At 36.9% G+C, this 12390-nt stretch overlaps 1 protein-coding gene across 3 annotated transcripts in view; it reads right to left on the bottom strand.

The window, feature by feature from the left end:
* The window catches only part of rtel1 (regulator of telomere elongation helicase 1), a 62026-nt gene that overhangs the window by 46635 nt on the left and 3001 nt on the right, over positions 1–12390 (bottom strand). For 2 of the 3 annotated variants that reach the window (XM_047365572.1, XM_047365563.1), the window contains exon 2: positions 500–698. In XM_047365572.1, the coding sequence (XP_047221528.1) occupies positions 500–698 (199 nt within the window). Of the gene's footprint in view, positions 1–499; positions 699–12390 lie in introns of those variants that run through there. The other variant, XM_047365581.1, reaches the window with a different exon arrangement.

Here is a 12390-nt window from a genome sequence, read left to right as displayed (position 1 = left end):
TCCATGTTGCTTGTAGTCCAGATTGAGGTTTCCACAGTAATTGATGATTTAGTGTGCCATGTCATCTGCTGGTGTTGGTCCACTGAGTTTTCTGAGGTTTGCAGTCAGTGCAGCAATCTACCAGTACGTTCTAGCGCACTTCATGCTTCCTTCTGCTGATACAATTTATGGAGATGCTGATTTCCTCTTCCAGTAGGACTTGGTACCGGCCCACTCTGCCAAAGGCACCAAAAACTGGTTTAATGACCATGGAGTTACAGTTCTTGATTAGCCAGCAAACTGGCCTGACTGGAACCCCATAGAGAAACTATGTATTGTCAAGAGGAAGATGAGAGACACCAGACCCAACGATGTAGACGACAAGAAATAAAGGCTCGAAATATTTCACTCTGTACAAAGAATCTATATATGATTTTAATTTTTTTGGAATAAGGGACAAAAACAAACTTTTCATGAAGTTCTAAGTTTTTAAAGACACTAAGAAAACAAACCAACATACCTGGCTTGTCCCCGTCAGTAGCGGCGGTCCCCCAGGAAGCCAGCGGTGTGTTTGGGAACATCTCCTGCCCTTTCAGCTTGTCTGCTATCTTGCTAGCAGAGATGGAGTCCCTGAAGTGCTCCCTCCATGCCAGAGATGCACATAGCAGACATAGAGTTTTACCCGTTCCTGTAGGACTCTCCAGAACCCCATTTTCTTTCTGGAAACAACAAGAAACCAGACATACAAGTTTTATATTTTACAGTTAAAATTTTCTTTATTCCATTTTAACTCTAATAAAACAACAACAAAAGTACTTCAGGTAATGTGACAATCTAGAGACCAGCTCTGGGTTATTCTGCTCTTCTTACTTCAAAAGAATAAGTTGTAAACACCATACTTTTTAAAACACCACAGAGGATTTTACAATATTATGGGATAAAGCTGTCACTTTGGTAAGTTAGAACGCTGGCAGCTCAGTTCCTAATAAAGCTAGCTGAGTTAGCTAACTCAACTGGCTATATAACATAAGGGATCAGAGTCTTCAGCAATCACGTGTTCTGATTCAATTCATTGAGTCATCATCCTAAAATCTGTTCTTGACTAAGATCTATTTACTTCTGTCTAAAAGAGAATTAATTGTGGTTCAGTATGTTTGTTTAAACTAAAATCAATCTTTAGGAAATTCCAGAACTGCAACAGATCTAGCAGGGCTGCTTCAAGTGGGTCAGGTTCTAATAGGACTGTATTAGATTTTTTTTCCCCACCAGGAAAAGATGAGAAACACTTTTTTTTTCTTTTTTAAATCAAACATAACATAAACTGATTAAACAGGTATGGTTCTTATGAATCAGCTGGAGCCACAATTTAACATAACTTAGCAAAGATGTATCATTCTCAACTGAAGGATGAGCTCTTTCTATGGCCACACCACCAGAAAAGACAATTAAGTATTTTACAAATGACTAAGTAACTAAATCAATTGTTTAACTAAAAAAATATCATATCATGATTATTAGGTTGGGACGAGATTTTAATTCTTCTTGTAATGATGCAATGTACAGTTTCCCCCAGTAAGAAATACGATCTTAGAAGGTTTGAGTGTACTGTTGGTGTGGAAGATGTACGGAGGCAAAAAGAAATCCTAAAAATAGATTTAACTTGGTAAAAAAAATTGGTTCATCTAGATAAGGAACTAACTTGTGGTTTGTTCCTGATCAAAATGATGAAAGCAACCCCAACCCTAAGAAGTTGGGCTTGTGTAAAACAGAAATAAAAACAGAATACATTGATTTGCTAATCCTGTTCAACCTATACAGTATGTAGTTAAATCCACTACAAAAACAAGATATTTAATGTTCCAACTGGTAAACTTCATTGTCGTTTTGAAAATATTCAATCATTATGAATTTGATGCTTGCAACACATTCCAATAAAGCTGGGACAGGGTCTTGTTTATCATGTTTCACATCCCCTTTCCTTTTAACAACAATAAGGAAACTTTGGACACCATTTGTTGAAGCTTTGTAGGTGGAGTTCTTTCCCATTCTTGTTTGATACAGGGTCTCCTGTGTCGTATTTTATGCTTCATAACACTCCACACATTTTCAACAGGAGACAGGTCTGGACTGCAGGCAGGCCAGTCTAGTACCAGAACTCTTTTACTATAAAGTCACACTGTTATAACACATGCAGAATGTGGCTTGGCATTGCCTTGCTAAAATAAGCAGGACAACCCTGAAAAAGACAATGCTGGATAGCAGCAGATGTTGCTCCAAAACCTGGATGTACCGTTCAGCATTAATGGTGAAATCACAGATGTGCCTGTTACCCATGCCATCGGCACTAACACAACCCATACCAACACAGATGCTGTCTTTTCCACTTTGCATCAATCCATTTAAGATGAACTGAGGTCCAAAGAGGCCCGCGGCGGTTCTGGGTGTTGTTGATAAATGGCTCTGCTTTGCATTGTAGAGTTTTAACTTGCACTTGTAGATGTAGTGATGGACCGTTTTAACAGCCAATGGTTTTCTGTAGTGTTCCTGGGCCCACATGGTAATATCCATTACAGAATGATGTTAGTTTTTCATGCAGTGCCTCCTGAGGGGTCAAAGGTCATGGACATTCAATGTTGGTTTTCAGCCTTGCCGCTGAAATGCAGAGATTTCTCCAGATCCTCTGAATCTTGTGATGATATTATGGACCAAAGATGATGAAATCCCTAAATTCTTTTCATGACACTCACTTGTTTCCAGTTCATCACCTGTGGAATTTTCCAAACAGGGATTTTTGGAGCATTCCTCAACTTTTCCAGTCTTTTGTTGACCCTGTCCCAGCTTTGTTGGAACGTGTTGCAAGAATCAAATTCAAAATGAGTGAATATTTGCAAAATAACAATAAAGTTTATCAGTTTGCGCAATAAAAATCTCATCTTTGTAGTGAATTTAATTGCATATACAGGTCCTTCTAAAACAATTAGCATATTGTGATAAAGTTCATTATTTTCCATAATGTAATGATGAAAATTTAACATTCAAATATTTTAGATTCATTGCACACTAACTGAAATATTTCAGGTCTTTTATTGTCTTAATACGGATGATTGTGGCATACAGCTCATGAAAACCCAAAATTCCTATCTCACAAAATTAGCATATTTCATCCGACCAATAAAAGAAAAGTGTTTTTAATACAAACAACGTCAACCTTCAAATAATCATGTACAGTTATGCACTCAATACTTGGTCGGGAATCCTTTTACAGAAATGACTGCTTCAATGCGGCGTGGCATGGAGGCAATCAGCCTGTGGCACTGCTGAGGTCTTATGGAGGCCCAGGATGCTTCGATAGCGGCCTTTAGCTCATCCAGAGTGTTGGGTCTTGAGTCTCTCAACGTTCTCTTCACAATATCCCACAGATTCTCTATGGGGTTCAGGTCAGGAGAGTTGGCAGGCCAATTGAGCACAGTGATACCATGGTCAGTAAACCATTTACCAGTGGTTTTGGCACTGTGAGCAGGTGCCAGGTCGTGCTGAAAAATGAAACCTTCATCTCCATAAAGCTTTTCAGCAGATGGAAGCATGAAGTGCTCCAAAATCTCCTGATAGCTAGCTGCATTGACCCTGCCCTTGATAAAACACAGTGGACCAACACCAGCAGCTGACACGGCACCCCAGACCATCACTGACTGTGGGTACTTGACACTGGACTTCTGGCATTTTGGCATTTCCTTCTCCCCAGTCTTCCTCCAGACTCTGGCACCTTGATTTCTGAATGACATGCAGAATTTGCTTTCATCCGAAAAAAGTACTTTGGACCACTGAGCAACAGTCCAGTGCTGCTTCTCTGTAGCCCAGGTCAGACGCTTCTGCCGCTGTTTCTGGTTCAAAAGTGGCTTGACCTGGGGAATGCGGCACCTGTAGCCCATTTCCTGCACACGCCTGTGCACGGTGGCTCTGGATGTTTCTACTCCAGACTCAGTCCACTGCTTCCGCAGGTCCCCCAAGGTCTGGAATCGGCCCTTCTCCACAATCCTCCTCAGGGTCCGGTCACCTCTTCTCGTTGTGCAGCGTTTTCTGCCACACTTTTTCCTTCCCACAGACTTCCCACTGAGGTGCCTTGATACAGCACTCTGGGAACAGCCTATTCGTTCAGAAATTTCTTTCTGTGTCTTACCCTCTTGCTTGAGGGTGTCAATAGTGGCCTTCTGGACAACAGTCAGGTCGGCAGTCTTACCCATGATTGGGGTTTTGAGTGATGAACCAGGCTGGGAGTTTTAAAGGCCTCAGGAATCTTTTGCAGGTGTTTAGAGTTAACTCGTTGATTCAGATGATTAGGTTCATAGCTCGTTTAGAGACCCTTTTAATGATATGCTAATTTTGTGAGATAGGAATTTTGGGTTTTCATGAGCTGTATGCCAAAATCATCCGTATTAAGACAATAAAAGACCTGAAATATTTCAGTTAGTGTGCAATGAATCTAAAATATATGAATGTTAAATTTTCATCATTACATTATGGAAAATAATGAACTTTATCACAATATGCTAATATTTTGAGAAGGACTTGTAAGTTGAACAGGATTTGCAAATCAATGTATTCTGTTATTAGTTACGTTTTACACAACGTCCCACCTTCACTGGAACTGGGAAAGTATTTTACCTCCTTTGTTGGACCATAAACTCATTTATCTTGAAAAACACAAAGCCAGTTATTGTGATGACTTTAAAGCCACAGCATACTGGAACCTTACTGGAACCATAGCAGCTCACTTTTACTCAATGATAGTGGAAAAAAACATTTAAATAATAATTTTAAAAAATGATAGGAAAATTGTGTGTTTTCAGGAACTACTTTGTCAAAATTGGGAATTTTAAGATATAAAAATATGGAAACATATTAAGGAAAGCTGGATCAGATGATGCAAAAGAACAAAGGAAACAAGAATCAGAGACACTTTAAGATATCATCATTCTAAATAATATTTTACCAGACAATGTTTCTGCTCATGACCAAAATAATTACCATAATATTTGCATTTCCGAGGCCAAAGGAGATTATATACGATCAAAGCAAAAATGCCTAAATAAGAAAGAGATAAGCTCTATTTTTATTTATTGAAAACAAAATAAACAAAAACACACCAAGTAAGTTATTATATTAGAAAAGTAAAACTCAGCAACAATATCAGTTAGAATCTCACTTGCATTTCTACCTTTTGTGGACAGTTTTTGTTTTTGGAAATTCTCATGTTCTACTGAAATAGTTACAAATTACATTAAATATAAAAGAAAATTTCTGAAGATAGTAAAAAAACAATTGTGACACTTTAATTACAATTAAAAATTCTATGAACTTAAAGCTAAATAAATCAGCAGGTAGAGAGGGGCTAACTTCAGCAGCTATCACCTTTCTTCCATCAAGTTTAACTTGAAAGCCAAAACTGAAACTCGTCCCCCAACAATGACACGAGGTGTTCTAACAGACCACAGAAAACAAACTCCAATAACAACCTCTTTCTTGTGTCCAATAACTTTACTACAAAATCATTCTGAAATTATTGCTGGCCGTATTGCAAAAAATACTCATGAGGAAGTTCCTGATAAACTCAGTCTGGTTTTATACCTGGTAATATCAGACTATCAGTGTTTGATTTGATTTGATAGATTACTCTGATTTATTAGAAGGTGACATCTTTATATTTAAAGCTGTAGAAGCTTTTGCAGAAACATTTAAAAAAGCTTCTAGCTATAAAAACTCTGCAACTATCAGATAATTGTTCTATTTAAAAAGAGGTATTGTCGAAGCTGCACAGATGTTCAGATTTGTCTTTGCTATCATTTAATATTAACATAGCAAACATGACTCCTGCAATATCTCAGCTAGCTGACCATATCACCATATCATCAGCTGCTTCTCTGGTGGTTCTGGTTTAAATTTGAACATAAATTAATAGGAATTACTTTCCATTAAAGCATCCCTGTAAGGTACATTACTCAGCAGCCCTATAAAAATAGAGTTAGGATATGTTGGAATGACTATTTGTTAAGATGAAAATATCAGATCATCAGAGACTTATAATCTGCTCCTGAAAACAGTTGATCAAAGATTGGACTTGTTGATATCTCTGTTCTTAAAAGATCTCTTTGAACCTACAGCTGAAGGTTAATCCAGACTGGTGTGTCCCTCTCTGGCATTAGATGTTTCCAAACAAATGTGCACAAATATTGATAAAATTATTAGAGAAATTAACACCATCTTAATAGATGAAAATATTTTGACGAATAAGACTGATAAAGGTGGAATTCACGTACTTCATTCCTCCACTCTCAACACCACTTTTCTAGCTGGAATACTATTCTATTCCCTTATATCTATAATTTAATAAAGTTGACAGTTTGCCCTTTCTACTAAGATGCAACTACAATATTTCAAAGGTCCCTGTGAACTACTATGAGTTACTCTGCTGGTCCCATTTATTTAAACATTTTTAACCCTAAAAATACAAAATCTGGAATAATTACATTAAATATAAACATAAAAGTGATTTGAAAAAGGAATAGTCCTTGTGTCTGCTGTTGAAATCAAACAGCATTTTTGTCACATAGTCAATTTCCTGTTCTGCTGAGAGAATATTGTAATGGAAAATTATTTTAAAGTGCTCTGATATTCCCTTCACCTCTCTCCTCTGACCTCTGTGTTTTATTAGTGTTCTGTTATTTAGAGCAGATGGACTCTAAATTCAAATGCTGGAGAGTTTTATGGTTAACACTTCCTGAAGTGTATATTTCAAGGGAAGGTAGATGGGTGCCCTCATAAATAACTTTGTTAACTCTGACCCGGGGAGGGTCTAGGGGCCATATTTCTAAAACTCTTTGAAGTTGAGATAACACCCTCATTTTTGGTATAAATACTGTTTGTGATTTCTGTTCGTGGCTCTGTTTCACTGACTAACCTCAGTGTCAGGGTCTTCAAACGCTGAATGCCTTTGAATAAAACTTATAAGACAAAGTCCGGATTTTCTCTTGTTATGAGTCAACTTCTACCCACTTTGATAAGAAAATTCCACAACAATTTTAGCGTCACGAACAGGATCTAACGTGCCAGAGGAGACCGCAGGATGGGACACGGACGCCTGGCCAGCCTGAGAGTTGTTCTCAGTCCACCTCCATATTACGGTAGGGGAGTCCTCCTGTCCGCCTGCGGCTTCTGGCTGATTAGATCCGAACAATTTGTCTTCAAATATATCTGGGTGAGAAGTTGCTCTGTATGATATAATGTATATTATTATTTTTATTACACATTAACCATCATCTCCTAACTAATTAATTAGGTTCCAGAGTTGCGAGAGGGAGGACATCAGCTGAGGGCCCAGTTACCCTGCAAAAGAAATGGCAGGGAGGTTCTTATTGGTAACAATAAGATAAAGCAAAACACAGGGTTTTGCGGGTGGTTTTTAGCAATTTTCTACACCTCATAAAGGAGAAAAGCCAGTGGGCAGACGTGCCGCTGAACAGGTAAAAAAAAATGGTTCCGGAACCTTGAGGCATCAGGGGTGTCTCCTTCTTCATACTCTGATTTATAAAATAATGAAAGGAAAAAGTGGGGATGATTGTGTTAAATGTGCTTTAATTTGGAAGATAAGTTTGGTTTTTCACAGCGTGGAAGTTTGAGTGTAAATAAGTTAAATAGTTTAAAAAGTTTCAAGTAAAACAGTTGATGGAAAAATAAAAAAAAAAAAACATAAGAAGAATATTAAAAAGCACAGAGTGCATCAATTAAGGGGTTAAAGAGTTAAAACTTTCCTGAAGGAAGTTTTGTTTGTCTTAAATATTGCGATCAGTCAGAAAAGAAGGTAAAAGTGAAAAGGGACATTAGAGATGCGAAAAGAAAGTTGTTTTAGAAAGGAGTATAGTTCATGTTGTGGAAGGAAGTGACAGGCAGGGGGACAACTGACTGACTGACTGATAATATATATTTGTACAAAATCTGAACCTATACTAAACTTTTCTTCTGCCTCTCTCACACACAAATACACACATATATGGGATTTGAGTTCAACATCTGCGTTTTTGAGTCTGGACCTTAGAAACCTGCCCTTCTCCATGGCTACTCCACCAGAGACGCTTCTCCAGCACGGCCTGAAAGAGAGAGATCTGCCTTCCTGCATGTTGAAAATCGCAGTGTGACTTTCTACAAGAAAAAAAAACAAAGCTCAGAAGAAGTCTGGACCCACTGAGATGGACAACGATCCATGCTGTTTGCAAGAGCCAGAAGAGCGATACACTGGATTTATATTGAAAGCATCTTATGCGGGCAGAAGAGAAACCGGAGCAAAGTTTCTTCTTTCTCCCTCCTGGAGAAGTTAAAGTGGACAAAGAATGATTGAATGTCTCACCAACAGACCTGAAGGGCCTGGTTGTTTTTTGGACTGATAGAGGACTGTGTGCCATGACAGTCTGACTGGAGCGATTTAGAAACTGATGGGGGTAACGTACAAACACACACACATTTGCATAAATCTTTTCCTATTTTCTGCAATGAAGAACGCTTATTAACCGCTGCTCATGTGACGCTTGCTTGACGTTGACAGATATAGCGGGTTAAAATATTATTTTAGGGTTAGAAAAGTATCTTTAAAAGGGTGATAACTTAACTCATTTGATACTTTCCGGTTAATTCTTTTAGAGAAGCAAGTTCTCTTTCGTCGTGGAATATTCAGGGTCAATTATTCTAGTTATTAAAAGTTATGAAAATGCAGAGGAAGTTACAACATCTCCAAAACTCAGCAGTAACTAAGTGTTTCTATGTTATTCTCAGGACAGATCTCATGAAGGAGTATTTTTAAAACCCAGCGAATGCGTAAAACCTGATGGGTTTCTCCTTCAGGTATAATTTTCTGTTGTCAGATTTTGTATCCCATAAATCTAATGGGTAGAGACCTCATTAAAACAGGCTTAGTTCTACTGCAGATGGTCTTCATACAGTTTCTGACACAGTACTTCCAGTTTGGTGCAGTTTTTGTCCGCAAGTGTTAACTGACGCTTATGGAAAGTACAAATTCATTGTTTTTCACAGCAGCTGCTGGGAAGAGATTATATTAGTGTTTTTTTCTTCCCTCTTCTGATTCATGCAGCGTGTTGATTTACACTGTACCTTATATCAGGTCCTGACAAAAACTATGAAAGGTTTGGTTCTGCAGGTTCTTTTTTCTCCCTTTGGAGAAGGAAAGAGAAACCTAATCAGTTCTGTGCTGCATAGAAATATTAAAACACTAGTTGTTTTCTAAGATATCACCAGCTAAAAACTTTTAAAACTTTTGAGAGTAATTGGTTTTGTTAAACACATTTTCCTTGGTAAAACAAACCTTTAAAATGAGTATGAAAAATTGGATTATTTAGAAAGAATCTGATTGGACAGTGGTACCACACAAAAATTAAACTAATCTCATGCTTCCTAAAAGACTTTGCGTGAAAAGGCCTTCAGAACCGTGGAGTTATTTTCCACCACAGTATCAAGTTTTAAAGGATGCTTTTTCTTTATTTTAAAACAGATCTGGTTTTTGTTTTTAGCTTTTTAGCATAATGTTTGTCTGAAGCTTCTTATGAACTGGGTTAGAAGCAAATATGATCTGAGGTAAATTAGGAGCTGTGAACTAATAATTTTAAATCTGATTATTGTCTAAGCAGAAATAATATATTTAGCCAATCCTTCAATCTCTGCAGAAAGTTAACACCATTGTTCAATGCAGTAGTACTCAACTTGTGGTTCCTGGACTCCTGAAGGCCGTAAGCCATAGATTTTGGGTCCATAAAATTATAATACTTAATTAAAGGTAGGCTGATTACTTATTAAAATAGATCTAAGTCAATGATGAGTTCCAGTCATTTTGGTGACTTTGAAATGCAATAATACTCCAAAATTTCTTCTCTGGGGAACACAGATTGGGGTTGAAGAGTTTAGTTTTGGAACCAAGGTTAGGATTTTTATAACAGAATCAAGACAAGTAAAATCCTTCATTTTAGGAAAAGAAAAGAAATAAATGCTCTCTTAACAGTAAGAGGAAGGTCGGCTCAAACTCAAGTCTCCTTGTTTGATTTCTTAGGGTTTAAAAATTAAAATAATACATAGGAGTACAAAGGTACACAAGGTGATTTCAGATTACTAAGAGATAAAATATTGAAACATTTATCAGCATTTGGATTATTAAAGAGGGGTTCTAGTAATAAGTTTTCCCCAACTCTCAAAATTTAAATAGCCCAAATTAAAGAAAATTATGTTTGTTCTTTTTTGAAACACTATGTGGGAAAAAGTCCAGTTTGGAGACAAGCTTATTATCTTAATTTCTGATTAAGTCAAACACTGTAGTTTTGTTTAGTTTGGGTATACCATAAAAATGTCAACGCTGACTTTTCTAATTTCCCCTCGGGGATCAATAAAGTTTCTTCGAATTTGAATTGAATTGAATTAAAATACTTCTTTGCATTTAACTTGAAATTCTGCAATACAGCTGTGATCAAATTGAGTCAAACAAAAAGAGAACTATAACAATAACTCTCAGGATTGTAGTTATTATTACAGAGTTCCAGTACAAAGAATTAGCAAAAGGTTTCAGCATCAGTAAATTTGGATTAATTTAAGAGAAAACTGTTGCTGTGCTTCTAAATACTTTGAGATTTTTTGGACTATGTGCACTCATTTTTTTAAAAAGGATCCTGAAGATTGTCATAACAACATTGATCAATTATAGTATTAAAAGATATGGCTGAGAAAACATATTCTGAAAAGAGATTGTTAAAAATGTCTTTGAATTCTTGAAGCTTCAAATTTGGCCATTTGTCTGTCTCTGATGTTTTGTCTTTGTTTTGTTGGAATGAATGTTTGTTTATATGTTGCATTAAACAATAATCCATGTTTAGAATAATGTTTCTAAATCCCAGATTGATTAAACTTTGAGTTTTCAGGAGAGTTAAGAAGCAGCTTGTTTCTGAGGTAGGTGCATGTTAATAGCTAAGCAGTTTAAGTTACACTAATGTGGGATGGGATGAAGAAACTGTGGGTCCGCCCATAGGCTGTCAATCAGAGGTTAGTTCTGCCTGACTCCGCCCACCTACCAGGTTGGTTCATGCCTTTGTTGTCATGGTAACGCTCAGCACCTCCCTTCCTGAGTTTTAACATTGTTTAAGAGACAATAGAATCAAAATGCTTGTAATGATTGTTGCCTTAAAAACATGTTTTTTTTGTATAATGATTAAGGATGTAGGATGACTTTTAGATTTATGTGTTTTATTACTAAAAGGTTAATGAAATAGTTTAAACTAGTTTGAAGAATTAGTTTTGCATGCAGAATCATTGGTGATTTATTAGATTGAACGTTTCCCTGGTGCCATTAAGCTAGCTGACAGTTCAAGATATGCAAAAGTAAGGAATATATTTTTGATAAAGAATCAGTCATGACTTTATACTTGGTGGGAATTATTTATTAGATTCAATTTGTAGGGTTTATTCATCCAAATTACATTGGATGTCCATTAATCTAATACTCATCTTTGTACAAGACAAATCAGGATGATATGTTTAATTTCTAAGTGAAACATTGACAAACTGAATAACTAAAGTTTGTGTTTAGTTGTTGATGGAACTGAATTGCAGTTAAAAAACATCTGGATTTTCTCTATGTTGCTTTCGTTAAATTCATAGTGACACATAGTTATGTCAGAATTCATTTCTTTGGTTCTAGGTTATGTGATCTTGGTTACTAAACATTTTTGTTCAGACTTTTGCTGGATTGTCGCAGGGGTTGGACCCTGCGCCAGAAGAGGGGAATGTCAGAATAAAGTAACATGGGGTTCCAAAAGTTTTAGCACTCATGGGAAAAAGGGTAGCTCAGATCTCCAGTGAGGACTTAGTGGCAATGCGAGAGAAACGTTGTACTTTGTTATATAAATGGTGCATAGCTCCCTAAGACCACATTCTGAAAACCTCTCTGAAATTATGGTGTTGATTTTTTGTGACATTTTACATCTCCACAGATTAGACCATTTTTGAAATTCTTTGTGGGTTTTCTGAAACTATGAAATGTTGACCTGTAATCAGACCTTCCTCAAACATCATGTCACATTTTTGATATTCAGAATATTTAGCTGATGGTCACTGCTAGTATATCAGGTGAAGTCAGAAGATCAATTCTTTGAATTTTGTTGGATGTTTTGATGAAGTTCATGTAGTTAAGCACTTAGGTTTGAGAATGGGACTTTGAATTGAAAATTAGCCAAGCGTTGTGAAGGCTCTACCTATTGTTCTCACTTATGTGAGATTGAGACAAAGGACAGAGGCAAATCTCAGTCCTTTTGAAGTGCTGTGTGGCAGGTCTCCTAATTTGGACATGGGGATATTGCCAAGAAAATTTTC

The sequence above is a fragment of the Girardinichthys multiradiatus genome, chromosome 1 (genome assembly GCF_021462225.1).
Source record: "Girardinichthys multiradiatus isolate DD_20200921_A chromosome 1, DD_fGirMul_XY1, whole genome shotgun sequence".
NCBI lineage: Eukaryota > Metazoa > Chordata > Actinopteri > Cyprinodontiformes > Goodeidae > Girardinichthys > Girardinichthys multiradiatus.
The sequence above is the reverse complement of the archived record's forward strand: the minus strand, read 5'-3'. Positions and strand labels throughout refer to the sequence as shown.